This window comes from Vipera berus, assembly GCF_964194415.1.
Source record: "Vipera berus genome assembly, chromosome: 11".
NCBI lineage: Eukaryota > Metazoa > Chordata > Lepidosauria > Squamata > Viperidae > Vipera > Vipera berus.
The window spans coordinates 6,464,929-6,481,088 of NC_138214.1; the positions used below are offsets into that span (position 1 = coordinate 6,464,929).

Genomic DNA, 16,160 nt, shown 5'->3' on the forward strand with positions numbered 1-16,160 from the left:
AAGAAGATGGATTATTTGCACAAAGATAAAGTGACCAGTACTAACCACGGTGACCCACTCAGGACTGAAATATTCTTGCCAGATTCACTTGTGGATGTCTTCTTGTTCTCCTTTAATGTTTTCTTTCCTGCTGGATTTTAGCAAAGAAGAAAAAGTATTTTACATAACTCTGATTTTTTTTTAACCATATTGTTATTCTAGCTAGTTTCCCACTGACAACAGTTCATTTACTGATTGTTCAAAGTTGCAACAAGCACTGAAAAAGTGATGTATGACCATTTTTCACATTTACGACTATTGTTGCATCCCGATGATCACGTGATCAAAATTCGGATACTTGGCAACTGACTCATATTTATGACAGTTGCAGTGTCCTGGGGTCACGTGATCCCCTTTTGCAACTTTCTGTCAAGCAAAGTCAATGAGGAAGCCAGATTCACTTAACAACTGTTAAGAGCCGCAGTGGCTCACTTAACAACTGTGGCAAGAAAAGTCATAAAATGGGGCACAATTCACTTAATAAATTTCTTACTTAGCAACAGAAATTTACGGGTCAGCTATGATCATAAGTCAAGGACTTCCTGTAATTGCATGCACGGAGGCACAGACCAAAGGGTCCTTAGTTACCTTGAAGACTTTAGCAGAAGGCTGGAGAATAAGATAGTAAATGAGAGCGGAGCGAGAAAAGAGAGCAATTTCATGATGGAAATAAAAGAAATTCAATCGTAAGATCTACTTTCCATTGTTTGTCCCCCCCCCTCCCACCATGGAACCAGCAGGCTTTCACAACCCGTAAATCAATTTGGACGACACCCTTCCCAAGAGAGGTCACAGAAGTCTCTTTGAGAAGCTCACCCGCCTGCTTTCAAGATTGATAAGCAACTTTTGCAAGTTAATAGGCTTGGAGCGCTATGTTTGTTCAGAGTGGCAGGAAGCGAGATTGATTAGGAGTAGCAAGCATCTCACGCTGCAAATTTCTTGGTGTTTTCCATTTGGGCTGTAGTCCCCAGAGGGGTGTGTAAATGTGAATGAGACAGATTTGTTGTTGTTGTTGTTGTTGTTGTTGTATGGTTGAATTTGTGCTCTTTTATTGGGGAGAAATCAGGAGACTTTCTCTTGGCGTTGAGTGGTTAACAAAATTAGAATGCAAATGATTGCAAGATTAGGCAGCAGAGGACAGATTTCAAAGTCTGAAGGAAAGCCTCCAAGCATTTAGGGCAAATTGCACTGTTAAGTACTGACTTTGGGGGGAAACAAAAATGGGTGGATTTTGTGGCCGCTATTAAAACAATCACAAAAAATAACGCTGGCTGTGAAGCTGAAATCAACTTTTCAGTGATGGCTTGGCACCTGCTTAGCCTATGCCTAGAATTCATGGTGAGATCATTAAAACATATTTTTTTGGCATACTTACCAGTATAACAGAATAACAGAGTTGGAAGGGACATTGAACATCTTATAGTCCAACCCCTGCTCAAGCAGGAGACATTCCAGACAAACGGTTGTCCAGTCTCTTCTTAAAAACCTCCCATGATGGAGCACCCATAACGTCTGGAGGAAAGTCATTCCTTTGATGGATTGTTCTAACTGTCAAGAAATTTCTCCTTAGTTCTAGCTTGGTTCTCTCTTCGATTAGTTTCCATCCATTGTTTCCTGTTCTGTCTTCAGGTACTTTGGAGTATAGATTGACCCTCTCTTCTTTGTGGCAGCCACCTATGGAGGTGTACATCTAGAAAGTGCAGAAGAAACATTTAAAACAGTATAACCAACCGGTTTGGTGAATGAAGAAAAGGTGGTTTTGGGTGCATCCATGTTCTGCTGCCACTTGGCCATGGTTCAGTTATACAGCAGGAATAATATTTATTTATATTTTTGTTTGGGTACACCAGGGGTAGGCAACCTTGGCTCTTTTATGACTCCTGGACTTCAGTTCCTAGAATTCCTGAGCCAGCATGGCTCAGCTTGGAAACCTCTCTCTTTCCCCTCAGCATGGCTGGCTCAGGAATTCTGGGAGTTGAAGTCCACGAGTCATCAAAGAGCCAAGGTTGCCTACCCCTGGCCTAGGCCTAGGCCGCTTTATGACTCGTGGACTTCAACTCCCAGAATTCCTGAGCCAGCATGACTCAGCTTGGAAACCTCTCTCTTTCCCCTCAACATGGCTGGCTCAGGAATTCTGGGAGTTGAAGTCCACGAGTCATAAAAGAGCCAAGGTTGCCTACCCCTGGGCTATGTATCAAAAAGGGTTAACCCTGGAATAACCAAAGGCTGTTCTCCTTGTGATTTTTCAGTGCTAATTGCTTATGACATAGTTTCCACTGGCTCTGGAAGGTTCTGTGTCTTTTGATAGATAGGTTTGTAGATAAAGATAATGTAGATGTCACATTAATCTCTCTGGCCTTTTATCTCTTGCCTGTTGTTCTCTCTCTCTCTCTTCGTTCTGCTTGTCTTTTGTCCTGTTTTATCTTGCACTTTTGATGTTTGCTAATGTTTAATAAATAAACATCAAGCTATAGTTTTGCTAGCAGAACAGAGTAATACATGTGCTTGCTGCAGTGCGGATATGCAGATTAACTGGGAGTATGCTGGGCACAGATTAAATGGGAAATTACCGACGCTAATTTTCCAACAAAAGGTGGTTGTGTCTTATTACTGTCCAATTTTTATTGCCTGATGCTTTCCCCCGACCAATGAGATTCAGAGAAGCTTCTTGTGTTTTGCTTTATTACATTTTTAAAGAATGAAGGCTCCGATCATTCGTACGCACTCATAAGACTTAAGTCCCATGGAACCCTGAATCCCTTATTTATTAGCAGATATTCATAGAATCAGACTATAAATGCAAAGCCAGTTTGCAATAGGGCTAGGAATCCCAAAAGCCACTGCTGGGATCAAAGCCCCCATGTATTCTTATCTTCTTTCATCCATTTGTATGCCTTCCTCCATTTAACCCTTCAGTTCTGAACACTGGTTTTAAAATGTTCCTTTTAAGAGAAAGAAGCATTGCCTCTGTTTTGACTGTCGTATATTTTTCATTCCGTGGCATTGAACAGTATATTGAGCTGATAAATTTGCTAATGGTCCATAGTCAGGAAGGATATTTACTTAGCATTGATGAATGATCCTTTAAACAAAGGAGAAGGAAACACGCTCAGCTAGGCTTAAAAATTCAAAGCGTAACATCAGAATGACACAAGAACAATATAAATATTTAATTGTAATGGTGCCCTAAGTGCAATGGCTTCAAGGAAAGACATAACTGAGTTTCAATTTGAGATAAAGAGCCGGAATATACAAGCCTTTCTGATGATAAAAACACCAATCCTGTATCTACTACTATCTACTCTCCATGATTAGTAGAAGGAGGGAGGGGGGAAGAGGAAGTGGAGGAAGAGGAGGAAGGAAGAGGAGGGGGAAGAGGATATCAACATTATGGAGAAAAGAAGAATGCTACCACGCTATCCTAACTGTTCCATACCTGAAAGTTCTCTCCCCACTCCAAATTCATTTAGTAAGCAGTGAAATTTGTGTATGTTCTGGTGCAAATTTCTCTGAACATATGCATTTCTGTTTGCAGTTTTACAGAATGTAGAGTTCATGAAAGTTCCTCCAACAGCTTCTATTTTTATGCATATTTTTTAGGTAAATACGTGCATGGAAAAAAATTGGCCAAATTTTAAGTGGGAGCAGGGAAATAATTATAGCCTTCTATGTGTTTTGTGCATTCATTCACAATGCATAATTAAGTTAGTTTGTTTTCATACGGCAAACTAAACACATTTTCACTATCAAGATACAATTTTGTCATTAGGTAATTTAAATGGGGCCTCCTTCCTTCTCTCTACATTTTGAGCCTATGAGTCAAAGCACATTTTCTTTTTTGAAACTTTTCCTTGGGTGTTGAATATGGGACTTATGATGAGTTCTTACACACTGAAACACATGACTGAGTGGATAAATTGGTCACATATTAATATTATGCCATTGATTTTTTAAAGAATTTATAGGAAGATTTCTGTCTTGAATGAATGTGCTAATCTTCAGCTTTAGAGAATATATTTCACTGAGATCTAATTGGCAGAATTTAGAGACAGGATACTTTTTAGCAATTTTAACAGCCCTAATGAAAGCCTTTTAAGGCACTTTAGCAATTTCCCTAAGTTCTAATGAAAGTCTTTTAAGACACCTTTAAAATTAGGATGACATTTACATATTCATTATGTGTCGTCAAGTGAGTGATGACTTTTAGTGACCAGATAGATACCTAAAGAGAGAGAGGGACAAAAAGGAGAGCGAAAAAGTAGACAGGATCAGCTTTCTCAGCTTCTTTCAATCCAGATCCTATGAATTCACATCTCTCCATCATGCAGTCACTTAATGATCTACCCTTATGTATTGCTTTATTAAATTAGGAATCTGATGGTAGTGCATGTAGAATTAATTTTGCATTCAGTGTGACGTTTTTGATAGGAAGATGTATCTGCTTGAAAGACAATTGAAAATACTCTATTTCAAAGATGGTTGTGTCTTAATGCGGTGCATGGCAAAATCAAAAAGCGAGGCTGAGGGTTCATTCTCTGAGCGTGTGGGTTGGTTTCTGATGTTAGGTAACATCTTCAGTGGAATTTAGGAGATGTCAGTGTCAGTCTTCTGTTTATAAGGGCTTCGTGTGGTCAGATCTTGAGACATCTACCCCTCACCCATCACAAGACCCACTAGCCTTATAAACCCTCATACTGACATCCTCTAAACTCCACTGAAGATGTTACCTAGTCTGGTAATGAAACATTTGGAAACCAACCTACAAGCTCAGAGAACAAGCTCATCTTCCTTCTACATCTGAGCTACAGATATTCGCCACTACTGCAAATCAAAAAGTGTGTTTAAGTAAACTTTTAACACTGTTTGATATTCTTTAATTGACATACCTGTAAGCAAACCAGGATTCCCCTACATATCAGCTAGGGGATATATATATACACACACACACTCAAAAAGAATGTGCAGATTGGTGCAAGACTGCATATTCTTGCATAACTGTATTAAAACTTTGATGGGTTATTTCAAACCAACAAATGTTACTCATAACTCTTCACCATGCTATTCTGACATCAAACCTAAAACAATTCAATTGCTATTATTTTTTTCTAACTCAGAAAATAAATCTATCATTGATTCCAAATTAAATCCTTGAAAATCTCCAATTGAAAAGACTGCATGTAAGTTAGCACTTTGGTTTCTGGCTGTAGACAGTGGCTTCAATCAATTTAAAATGGACTGAGCTAGCCCTAACTTTCCCCTTTTTTTTTCTTTATTCATCGAATAAAAATGACAAATTCGAACGAACAAACTGAAAAAAAAATGTGATGGGGATGATAGGCACGTTAGTGCACTTACACACACCTCCTTATGAACCTCTGAAATATGGGATGAGGTCCGCAAAAGTTAAATTGGAATTAAAACTGTGAAAGTGAGTAGCTGAGACAAGTGAATCGGGCAAGATATTCCAGACTCTGACAACTCTAATAAGCAGGCATATACATAGAATGAAGGCTATTACTAAGCACATTAATTTGTGCTTAGATTGTAAGCCGCCCTGAGTCTTCGGAGAAGGGCGGGATATAAATGGGATTAAAATAAATAAATACAATAAATAAATAACTCTGTTACGAAAATTGAATTGTTTACAATCAAGTTTAAAGCGGTTTACATCCAATTTAATGCGGCTGCTTGCATGTGTTATTAGGTAGAGTGAGACAGTTACTTCAGTTGACAGATCCTGGCAGACATTAACATAGCCCCCAATCAATATTGTTGTCTTGAGATACAATGGAGAATATTACTATACAGCCTATGGAAGTAAACATCAGTTGCAAGTTCAGTCTGTCTCCATGCATGTAAAAAGAGAGGTGCCCTCTTGTCTTTTCTTTGCCAGCAAATTATTGAGTTCTTGGTGGTGGCCTTTTTATCAATGGGCAGGATTATATTTTGAAGGATACTAATGAAGGCTTGGAGACGTGAGGCACCCATTCTACATTGATGATTCCTCAGTTAGGATTGGTTAGAAGAAGAATTATGGAAAAGAACTTCAACCTTAGCTACATGGGAAACCTACATGGTTAGGATTCATGTTCAGTTGGAGATGCCCTTATATACTCATGTCACCTTTAAAGTCAATGTTGCATTTATATCAATCTTTCTAAGTGACAGGAAGTGTCTACCTTGCCTCCGGTTCATATGGTAAATTGCTGCAGGCTGGAGAAGAGGCTGCACTTTGGAAAATGACATTTATAGCATTGCCCAAGCTGTGAGATTTGAATAAAGCATCACCAAAAGGCAAAACTAAGAACTGTGATTTATTAAAGAAAGGGAGCGGAAAATAGGATTAGCCATGATAAATAAGGGCAGCCTGACTGCTTGCACATTCAGCTGTTCTGCAAGTTTTAGGACATCTGTCTTCACACTCGGAGTTGCCAACAAAAATGCTTCTTCAGTCATACATGTCTACCTTCTTTCAATTAGCTTTGCTTGGGACAATTTTAAGGACTATCACAGTCCACATGGATCTGCCTTCATAACACTCTGAATTTCCATATCTGTAAAAATTAGACTGATAAAAACTGTGCAAAGGGGTTTTTATTGTGATGGTGTCCAAATTAACCAAAATGCTAATATAGCTTTTTATCAATAATTAAAAAGTGTTTGTCTAGAGTTCTTTGATCTTTGTCTTGTTTTAAAAAAGTGTATGTTGGCTTGAAATACTGGTAGGTACCACCTCAAAAATCTGGAAAAAAACCCAAGACTGAATTAGACTTACTCAAACCATTCTTGAACTCACCCCACCACCACCACCAAAAAAAAGGGGGGGAGGATAAAAATGGCTAAAAATTGAAGATGTAAATTAAAATAGTTTGAACCCATTTTACGTTGACATTGTCAACAGCACCAGGGAAGTGAAATAGACACATTTATTTAATGTTAGAATTGCAGTCTATAAATCGAGCACCAGTTTAGTTGTGTATCAGTGTGACATATTGCAGAGGCATTAATTATTTAATTCTGCTTTTAAGTCTCATTTCAATGCCTAATTAGCATACAATAACTGCCTTTCAAAAGTTAAATTAGATATCTGTGACATTTTGAATATGGCAAGATTTCCCTTCTCTTTTTTATGTCTTCTCTTTTATTTCAGTTTTTTTGGCTCTTTTGTACTGTTGATAAGGGTGCATGATGATAGTTTAATTCAGAGATGTTGTTCTGAGGGGGGGAAAATGATTAACACATCAAACTTGTTATCTTTTATGGCTTGAAAGAGAATTAGAATAATTGGAAGGTAATCCTTTTGGGTTTGTCGAATAAATAATTTAAAGTCACCTTTGATCAGTTTCCCAAAGAAAGAACCACAACAATCTCTTGACTGGGTAAAATATTTGCAGAGTTGTTCTTTTTTTTTAAACTTTTTAAGAAAACTGCTCAAATATATTGGAGGAGGGTGAGAGATAGTGAGCAAGTTAGAACTTGCTGAGAATTTTGCAGACCTCAAAGATACAACAGTGAGTGTTGATTTTTTTTTAAAAAAAAATCACCAATGCTTTCCAGAAATATGAATATGTAAACCTGTGCTTCCATTGGCGAGTTCACTGCCACCAAAGCCTGGGTTTATGTGTCAGGTTGTATTTGTCTCACTTCATCATATCTCTAGCCTTTGTGGTGTCAAAGCTGTGCCTAATTTGTCAAAGTATGGAGAAAAATGGCTACATACCATGGCCTAGTCCTGGTAGTCCTGGGCTTACAACCATTGATTTAGTGACCATTTGAAATTACAACAGCGCTGAAAAAAAATGACTTACGACCATTTTTCACACTTGCAACTGTTAGGTAAAGGAGTCCCTGAGGATTTTACTCTACTAGTCGTTGCCAACTATAGGGCACCCCCACTCCGTTTCAAGACCATTGGGCCAGGATTATCCAAAGACATTTCCCTGGTCATGACATCACAGAGCGCTGAATACCTTCCCACTGAAGTGGTACCTATTTATCTACTCACATTTACATGCTTTCAAACTTCTAGGTTGGTAGCAGCTAGAGGGAGGACGGGAGCTCATCCCTTTGTGTGGCACTCAGGCCTGGCACCCGGGGTCTCCAGCTCTTCAGCTGACAAGCTCAGTGTCTTATCAACTGAGCCACTGCACCATCCCAACAATTATCAGGCGCTGTTTGAAAATTCCCTAAAGAAGATTGAAATCAACCGAGACAAGCCTTGGTTGTTCTTAACTTCTTATTTAGAGACAGGCCCTAAAATCTCACAACTTCTCCTTGTTCTTTTCCCTCTCCCACCCCCACCCCCACCCCGAGTATTTTCTGGGAGAAGATGAGATTTAGAGGAAAGAAGAAAGACTGTATTGGAAATGTACTGTGACTGCTCAAGGCTTGATTTTCAGATGCGCTAAGTACAGGAAAAATGAGAAAAGGAGAAGAAAGGAGAAACTCCTTGATATTCAGTGGCTCCGACAGCCCATCCCCAGGTGAATAGGGCATCTTTAGATCTTGCTGGCCTTTTTTAAATAATAATGATAATGCTGAATTTCAAATAATCACAATAAAAAAGATGAGCCAAACAGAAACTATCCAATTTATTTTCTTATTGCATTAATGACTCCTCCTCCTCCTCCTCCTCCTCCTCCTCCCCAAAAGAAATAGGGCAGCCAGGGTAAAAGCCAGTGAGCATCAGTGCATCCCTGTCAAGCATTTCTTGGACTTAATTAAGCATGTTGAAGAATAGCCAATGTCAAAGTGGCTCTCGTTTAAGGAGTTATGCTTTTAAGATTCAAGATGTGAAAACTGGCATGACTTCTCTCCTCTTTCGAGAGAATTCATGTTTTCATGAAACTTTCTTTCAGGGGACGAGGGAAGTGAATAACCTTTTCTGAATCTTAAATTGGCCCAGAGAAGGATATGACTTTCTTTCTTTTTTTTTAAGGGAGGATAAACTTTCCCAAGCTATTTTGAGAGCAGAAAGGTGACGTGTAGATAAATTTTTCAAGTTTGCGTGACCCAGATTCCTGTTTTTATCCACCCAACGCATACCAGCTGAAAGCTTCCTTTTATTTGTCATGACTACTCAGCCACGAGAAATGACGCTCGTTTCTTACACTTTTCTGGAGACAGAGAAGCAGGCAATCGCCAAAGGAGGTGTCAAGAAAGCTTACGGTGAACTGAGGCCGCGGGGTACTTGAGGATCTTAGATTGGTGACTGCAAAGAGAAGACAATATTTTGATATCGAGAGTTTCTAGCACTATTGGAACAGGCATGTCCAATTAATGAGATCGGTTAGAATTCTATGAGCCATCTGATGGCTGTAGCTAGACCATGAATGGACCATCATCGTGCAAAGTTGTCTGAATGGCAATCAGAATTGGCCTTGAAGATCTACTCAAACATGGCCTTGAGAATTAATGTAGTAGTGAAAGCATTGTTCTAAGAAAGGGAAAACTCAGATTCTCATCCACAGATGTTTCCTGGGTGGCCTGATAAATAGAGCAAAAAAGGAAAGCTTGGGGAAAAATAGTGAGATCTATTCAAATTTAGTTCTGAAGTCAGTGAGAAATTGCTTGGTAAGTATGTTTCAGCAACCAACACCCATTTTAAATATTACCATTAATTTAGAACTATATTTTTATAGTAAATGTGAAGGCTTACCTTAAAAATTTAGTTTGAAATCCTAGATATCTGGAAAAAGAACAGTACTTATATATTGATGAATGATTTTGTGATGGTTTTTCCCAACCCTCATTTGTAAAATAATTATTTAATCCCCAAGTGTGGTCCTAAGTGTGGTCAGAAGTTTGTGCTAAATGTAAGCAATGTCCAACATCTTTGAGCCCTGATTGGCATAGAAAATGTGTCAGATTTGCTTGTATACTTTTAAATGAAAGTGAATTCTCTTAAATTAAGTATAATTACTGTAAGGGCATATAAAAACAATACCCTTTTTCTTTTTGTATTGCAATAAAGAAATTGTAGCCATATGAAATGAATCAAAGAACATTTCACACTCTAAGGAAAATACATCTTATTGTTGCCCTTGTTTAAGTAATACTTTATTTAGAACACTTTAGCATTTAATATATTATTCAGAATAGGTTAATTTATTAACCTGTTACTCAAAGTAAAGTTTAAAAGATATTTTTGATAGCTGCACAACAGAGTATTTTTACGTATCTCTGGGAAGAAAATTTGTTGTATCAACAAAAATATTTAAAATAACTTTTAGGTTGGGAAAACAGGCCTTAAATATTGTCATTCTTCTAAGCTTCTGAAGTACTAAAATCTTAAACACTGGCTTTATATATTAGATATATTGAATAGTCTGGCTGTAATTTGGCGTCTTTTAAACACAAAAACCCTTCAATCAATTCCATTTCTAAAATGGTGTTTATATTACCTGCATTATTTAACATGTCAAAGCTAAAATAATACCTAGAGACTTTTCAAAAGAAGAGTCTCAGGTAATGATTGCATTGAAAATAAGACTGATTGATCTACCTAGTACACAATATAATATTTTTTTTTAAAAAAAAAATCTTTCACACATGCAGCTGACTCATATATCACATGCACACACTGGTCTTCACTTGTTTCACAGAACAATTAAAACTACTATGTATAAGGGGATAGATTGGTGGCTTTTGCCATCATATTAGACACACTAAAAACTGGCCATACGTACAGGTAGTCCTCAACTTACATCAACAACTGAAACAAAAATTTCTGTTGATAAGCAAGACAATTGTTAATTAAGTTGGGCCCCATTCAGTGGTGGGATTCAGCTGGTTCTTACTGGTTCAGGAGAACCAGGAGCTAAATTTTGTTGAGTTCAGAGAACCGGCTGAACCCATGCTGCTTCTGGAAGTCCATTCTAGGCCTGGGAGGCCTGGAGAAGGTCTCCCAGGCCTAGAATGGCCCATCAGAAGTGCGTGGATGTCACTTCCGGAAGTCCATTATAGGCCTGGTGGAGGCCTTCCAGGCCTAGAACGGCCCACCGGAAGTGCATGGATGTCACTTCCAAAAGTCCATTCTAGACCTCAGAGGCCTGGAGGAGGCCTCCCAGGCCTAGAACAGCCCACCGGAGGTGCATGGATATTACTTCTACTCCATTCTAGGCCTTGGAGGCCCAGGCCTCCATCTACGCAGAGAACCGGATGTTCAGGTATTTGAATCCCACCACTGGCCCCATTTTACAAACTTTTCCACCTCCGTCATTAAGCAAATCACTGCAGCTGCTAAGTGAATCATGCAATCATTAAGTGAATCTGGCTTCCCCTCCCCCATTGACGTTCCTTCTTGGAAGCCAGCTGGGAAGGTTCTAAGTGATGATCACATGACCGCAGGATGCCCCAACTGTCCTAAATACACGCAGGTTGCCAACCGCCTGAATTCTGTTCACGTGACCATGAGGATGCTGAGACAGTCCTAAGTGCATGGACACATTTTTATTGCCACTGTAATTTCAAATGGCGAATAGTTGTAAAATGAGGACTACCTGTACTCAAAGGACACCTAGAGCATCGTAACAGGTCTACAGCATTTCAAATGGTCGCCAAACAAATGGTTTATACGTGAAGGACCACCATAATTAGAATAATAAATTCCCAGTGTTGGGAGGACTTGCCAATTCCTTGGGAACCTTGTTGGAACTCTATGGTTTTCTTCCTTCTACAGTCCCAGCGCCGAGTTACATTTCATCTCCCTGATGGGTCTCAAGAAAGCTGCAGTGACAGTGGGCTGGGAGACCATGAGCCCAGCAGTGCCACCAGTATGTCCCATCCTTTGCCACTGGGTTTCCCTCAAGAGGAGTACTATGAGCAGACCTCACCCAACAGTCGGACCGAGGGAGATGGAAACTCAGATCCGGAGTCCAGTAAGTTTATTGTATTTGATCATATTCCCTTTGAAACCACTCCAAGGGGAAGCCTGGCATGAGAAGGACTTAATGCAAGAGAAGTGATCTTTAATGGAAAACAAGTTAAGGTAAGCAGGTCATAATTCCACCCAAAGGTCAGTTGTTGTTGTTGTTGTTTTCTACTTGCCACCGTTTAAATTATTATTTTACCTGTGCTTGCTTGGGGCTATTATGAGAGTCAGATGGTGGATTCAAATTTTAACTTCTGCTTTGAGATGGGGGAAAACTAAAGCTTGGCAACCTGTAAATGTTAATGCATACAGTGCTAATTTTGGGAGGCAAAAATAAATAAATAATAAGAATAGGAAGTCGGAATCAGGAGCAGTAGAGCTGTAGGATCAAGAAGAGGGTAACCTTTGAGCAAAGCCCGTCCTTGAGTGGTTCTATTTTAATTTCAGTTACATTGTTGGGCAGAATACAAAGGCAGACTTTCCATTTTGACTGGGCAATTGAAGAACCTAAAAATTGCAGCAAAGTTGACAAAGGTATGATACCCCACTTGAGTGATGATGATGATGATGATGATGATGATGATGATGATGATGGTGATGACTTGAATGTAGCTAATGCTTCAAACCTGCATTTTTAATACTTATGAATAGACTGGATGAAATCTTTTGATATGATTTATTTTATTTACTTATTTATTTTAATTCCATTTATATCCCGCCCTTCTCCGAAGACTCAGGGCGGCTTACAAGCTTAGCAGTAGCCTTCATTCTATTTATATGCCTGCTTATTAGGGCTTTCATACACCCCCCAAGTGGCATTATTACAAAGTCAGCTTAATTGCCCCCAACAATCTGGGTCCTCATTTTACCCACCTCGGAAGGATGGAAGGCTGAGTCAACCTTGAGCCTGGTGGGATGCGAACCTGCACTAATTGCAGGCAGCTGGTGTTACTTAAGGAGGCATTAGCCCACTGCTCCACCAAGGCTCTACATACCTACATTTTTTTTAAATTAAGAAAATAATTTTAGTCCTTTACATGCACACAGATTTCACACACACACACACACACACACACACACACACACACACACGATTTAATAGGGCCATGTCAGAGCAAAATCTTCTTTAGTTTTGCTTTCAAATCAATTTTATTACTGGGTCAATTTTTCCTGCGCTTCCTGATTCTGCAAGCTTCCTTCTAGAGGTAACCTGCCCAACTTTCTTTCTTACAAAGAGCTTGGTTCCTGAAATAATTAGCCAGGCATTAGTGGAAAATGGAAATGCAATTCAGTGATTAGATGGTTGCTAAATGCTTTATGAAATATATTGTAGCTTCAGAGCCTATGGTAAGCAAAACAATAGTTGCACGCCTGTTGCCTGTGGTCGACCATGATCTAGTTACTTGTTGGTTAAAAATGAGGAAAGATTAATGAAAATTGCAATGAAATTGCATGGAGTTTACTCATTTTGGTTTGGAGATTTACAAAAAGAGTCTTTATAAATTGTTCCAAACGATGCATTTTTATGCATCATAGGGTAAAAATTCAGCTGAAGAGATGGAAAGAGAAATGAAAACAGCAGGATTCTTTTTTTTTTTTAAAAAAAACCAACCAAACAAAAAGAAAATGGTAGGTTTAGTTGCCTTTTGGTAAAAGGGAAGAAGAAAGTGCTTTTATAACTCAGCTGCAACTGCTTCCAGGGAGGAAGAGAAACCATTTAATAAATGAGAAGATATTAATGAGGGTTTGAAACAGCGGAGTTATTAGATAGCTTTTTAAAAGGAAGGGAAAAGTAAATGGAAGAGCAAAGAGGATCTGATTTTGATCCAGCAGAAGAAAACAATCTGCCTCCAGAAGTTGTGTATACTCCAACACTGGAAGTTTTTAAGAAGAGACTAGACAGCCATTTGTCTGAAATGGTATAGGGTTTCCTGCCTGAGCAGAGGGTTGGACTAGATGACCTCCAAGGTCCCTTCCAATTTGTTATTGTTACTGTTATTTGAGAAATAGGTGCTTCACACATGGTGTCGTAAATTGCGAAACACATATACCTAAGGATTTGCACAACTATAATGCTATACATTACTGTTTGCATTTACTGTATTAGAAGCAGTCAACAGCTTTGAGGATGCAATTCCATTTTGCTTATCAGCTTCCCCTATGCATCTGGAAGTGAATGTCTGAAAGAAAGGTTGGGTTAGATTGGTTTTTGAAGGTTGAATCATGGTAATTGGACTATTATTGTTGCTTCATCAGTCAGAGAAAGCTAGTTAGGCAGAGAGTCATTGGAATGTACCTACTTCTGCCACACCAACCTCAGGGTTTTCCTGAGGGGCTAGATTGGTTGTTGAAGTAGATGGTCTACTAGTCCATCACAGTTGTTCTTCTGCTATTAACTGGAATCCATCTTGAAACACAACTGAGATTACAGTTTTTCTTAGTGCTAATAGATAGACTGTTCATAATCAAATGGTGAATGCTGCTACAGAAAATATAAAACTCTTAATAAGGACATGCTTTGAAGGATAACTATATACATTCTGTCTGGGTGCAGTTCCTTAACTGTATTGGTTTCCACCATCTTCAAAGTGGCATGTTAAAAAATTAATTTGCAGAGATGGAGCAATTAATCTTACCAAGGCACTACTATGTGATTGATCTTCCACATTTAATCTAATTAGCCTACACATAGGTGAGAGAATGTAGAGGCTGAACACTTCACTACAGGCTTTGACAAAAGTCAACCTTTTATGGACAACCTAGAGTGAATGTTCCCATATATCACTTCTAGGGTGCTCATTATCCAGATATTTGAATTAAGAGAGGTGGAAATGGGTGAAGATTAAAAGATCACAGGGTGGGCTGAACGTTCCCATTTTAAATTAGTGGATCTTTTGAAGAGTCATAATCATAATGTGCCATCATGTCTAGAGAACCTGACATCTTAAGCCTTTAGGAAGTGGGTCCTATCAGATGGATCCATTTTTCTTATTTCAGGGGGAAAATTAAGAAGCAGTTATGTAATGTTAGAGAAAACAGATAAAGTTCTTAAGTATAGATTAGCACAGATGTTTGATTCACACTTTGAGCCAGCATTATGTGTATTTCCTCTGCAAAATATTTAAGTCCAGATATATATTTCCAGATCCTTCTAAGAATATAAAAGATCTACTCAATCATATTAAAGATTCATCTAGATTCCTCTATTTGCAATATTCAACGTTTTTTCTTGGGAAATGACAAGCAGGGCACAATAACTGGAAAATATAATTACAATCATGCTAGGATGAGAATTGTCTTATCAATGTTTTTGATAAGAAATAAAACAGTTGGTTCTTGTTTCTCCCTAAGTTTTATTTCCATAACTAAAGATCTGTTGCTCTCTTAAACATTATACGCTGCTGCCCTTACCTCTGCAACATCTCCAAGAAAAATCTACTGCTTGGTATCTTTATACACCAGGGGTGTCAAACTCAATTTCATTGAGGGCCGTATCAGCATTGCGGTTGCCCTCAGGGGGCCGGGTGGGTATGGACAGGGTGGGCGTGGCATACTGGGTGGGCGTGGCTAGAGTGCGTATGGCCTACTGGGTGGGCGTGGCCAGCTCTACATCGTTGGCATCAAGGGTGCCTATGGGGGCCTGGGCAGGAGTGGGACAGATCTGAGGGTCTCTTGCAGGAGGCGGGTCTTTGGGCCAGGGCCAAGGCTGTTTGGGCCATTCCCTCACTGTTTCCAGGATGGCTTCATGGGCCACATGAAACCACTTCGTGGGCCGGATCTGGCCCCCGGGCCTTGTGTTTGACATGTCTGTTATACACTGTTAGGCAGCTGTGTAGCTAAAAGCCCGCTGCATCTATAGGTAGAAATTCAACAAAATGATAAGTAAAAAGATGCAGAAAGAAATAAAATAAATAACTGCCTATGAAATAAAGCTAATTTTGGCAGTGGTAGAGGTGGTGGTGGCTGGGTATCAGAAGTCTTCTGATTCCAAGGAACTCTTGAAATTCTTCATATTTCATTAACTACATTTACTAGAGTGATTCATATATTAATCACTAATGCATGCAAAATCTGTACGTCCTTGAACATTATCCAAAACTTCAGCCAGTGAAAAATGCTATGCCTAGACTTCCATAACTGCACATTTTATGGGTTGTATTGTGGATTTCTTTTCTTGGATCAATTCCAGGCCACCCAGTTTATTTCAGATCATGGTTCAAAGTACTGAATCTTACTGTAAATCCCTAAT

The 16,160-nt window shown here is 39.1% G+C and overlaps 1 protein-coding gene across 1 annotated transcript in view; it reads left to right on the forward strand.

The window, feature by feature from the left end:
• Window positions 1-16,160, forward strand: part of PCDH11X (protocadherin 11 X-linked) — a gene marked incomplete at both ends in the record, with an annotated part of 456,222 nt that overhangs the window by 324,654 nt on the left and 115,408 nt on the right. The window contains 2 exons of the mRNA XM_081336916.1: window positions 11,720-11,918; window positions 12,359-12,445. Of these exons, the coding sequence (XP_081193042.1) occupies window positions 11,720-11,918; window positions 12,359-12,445 (286 nt within the window). The remainder of the gene's footprint in view (window positions 1-11,719; window positions 11,919-12,358; window positions 12,446-16,160) is intronic.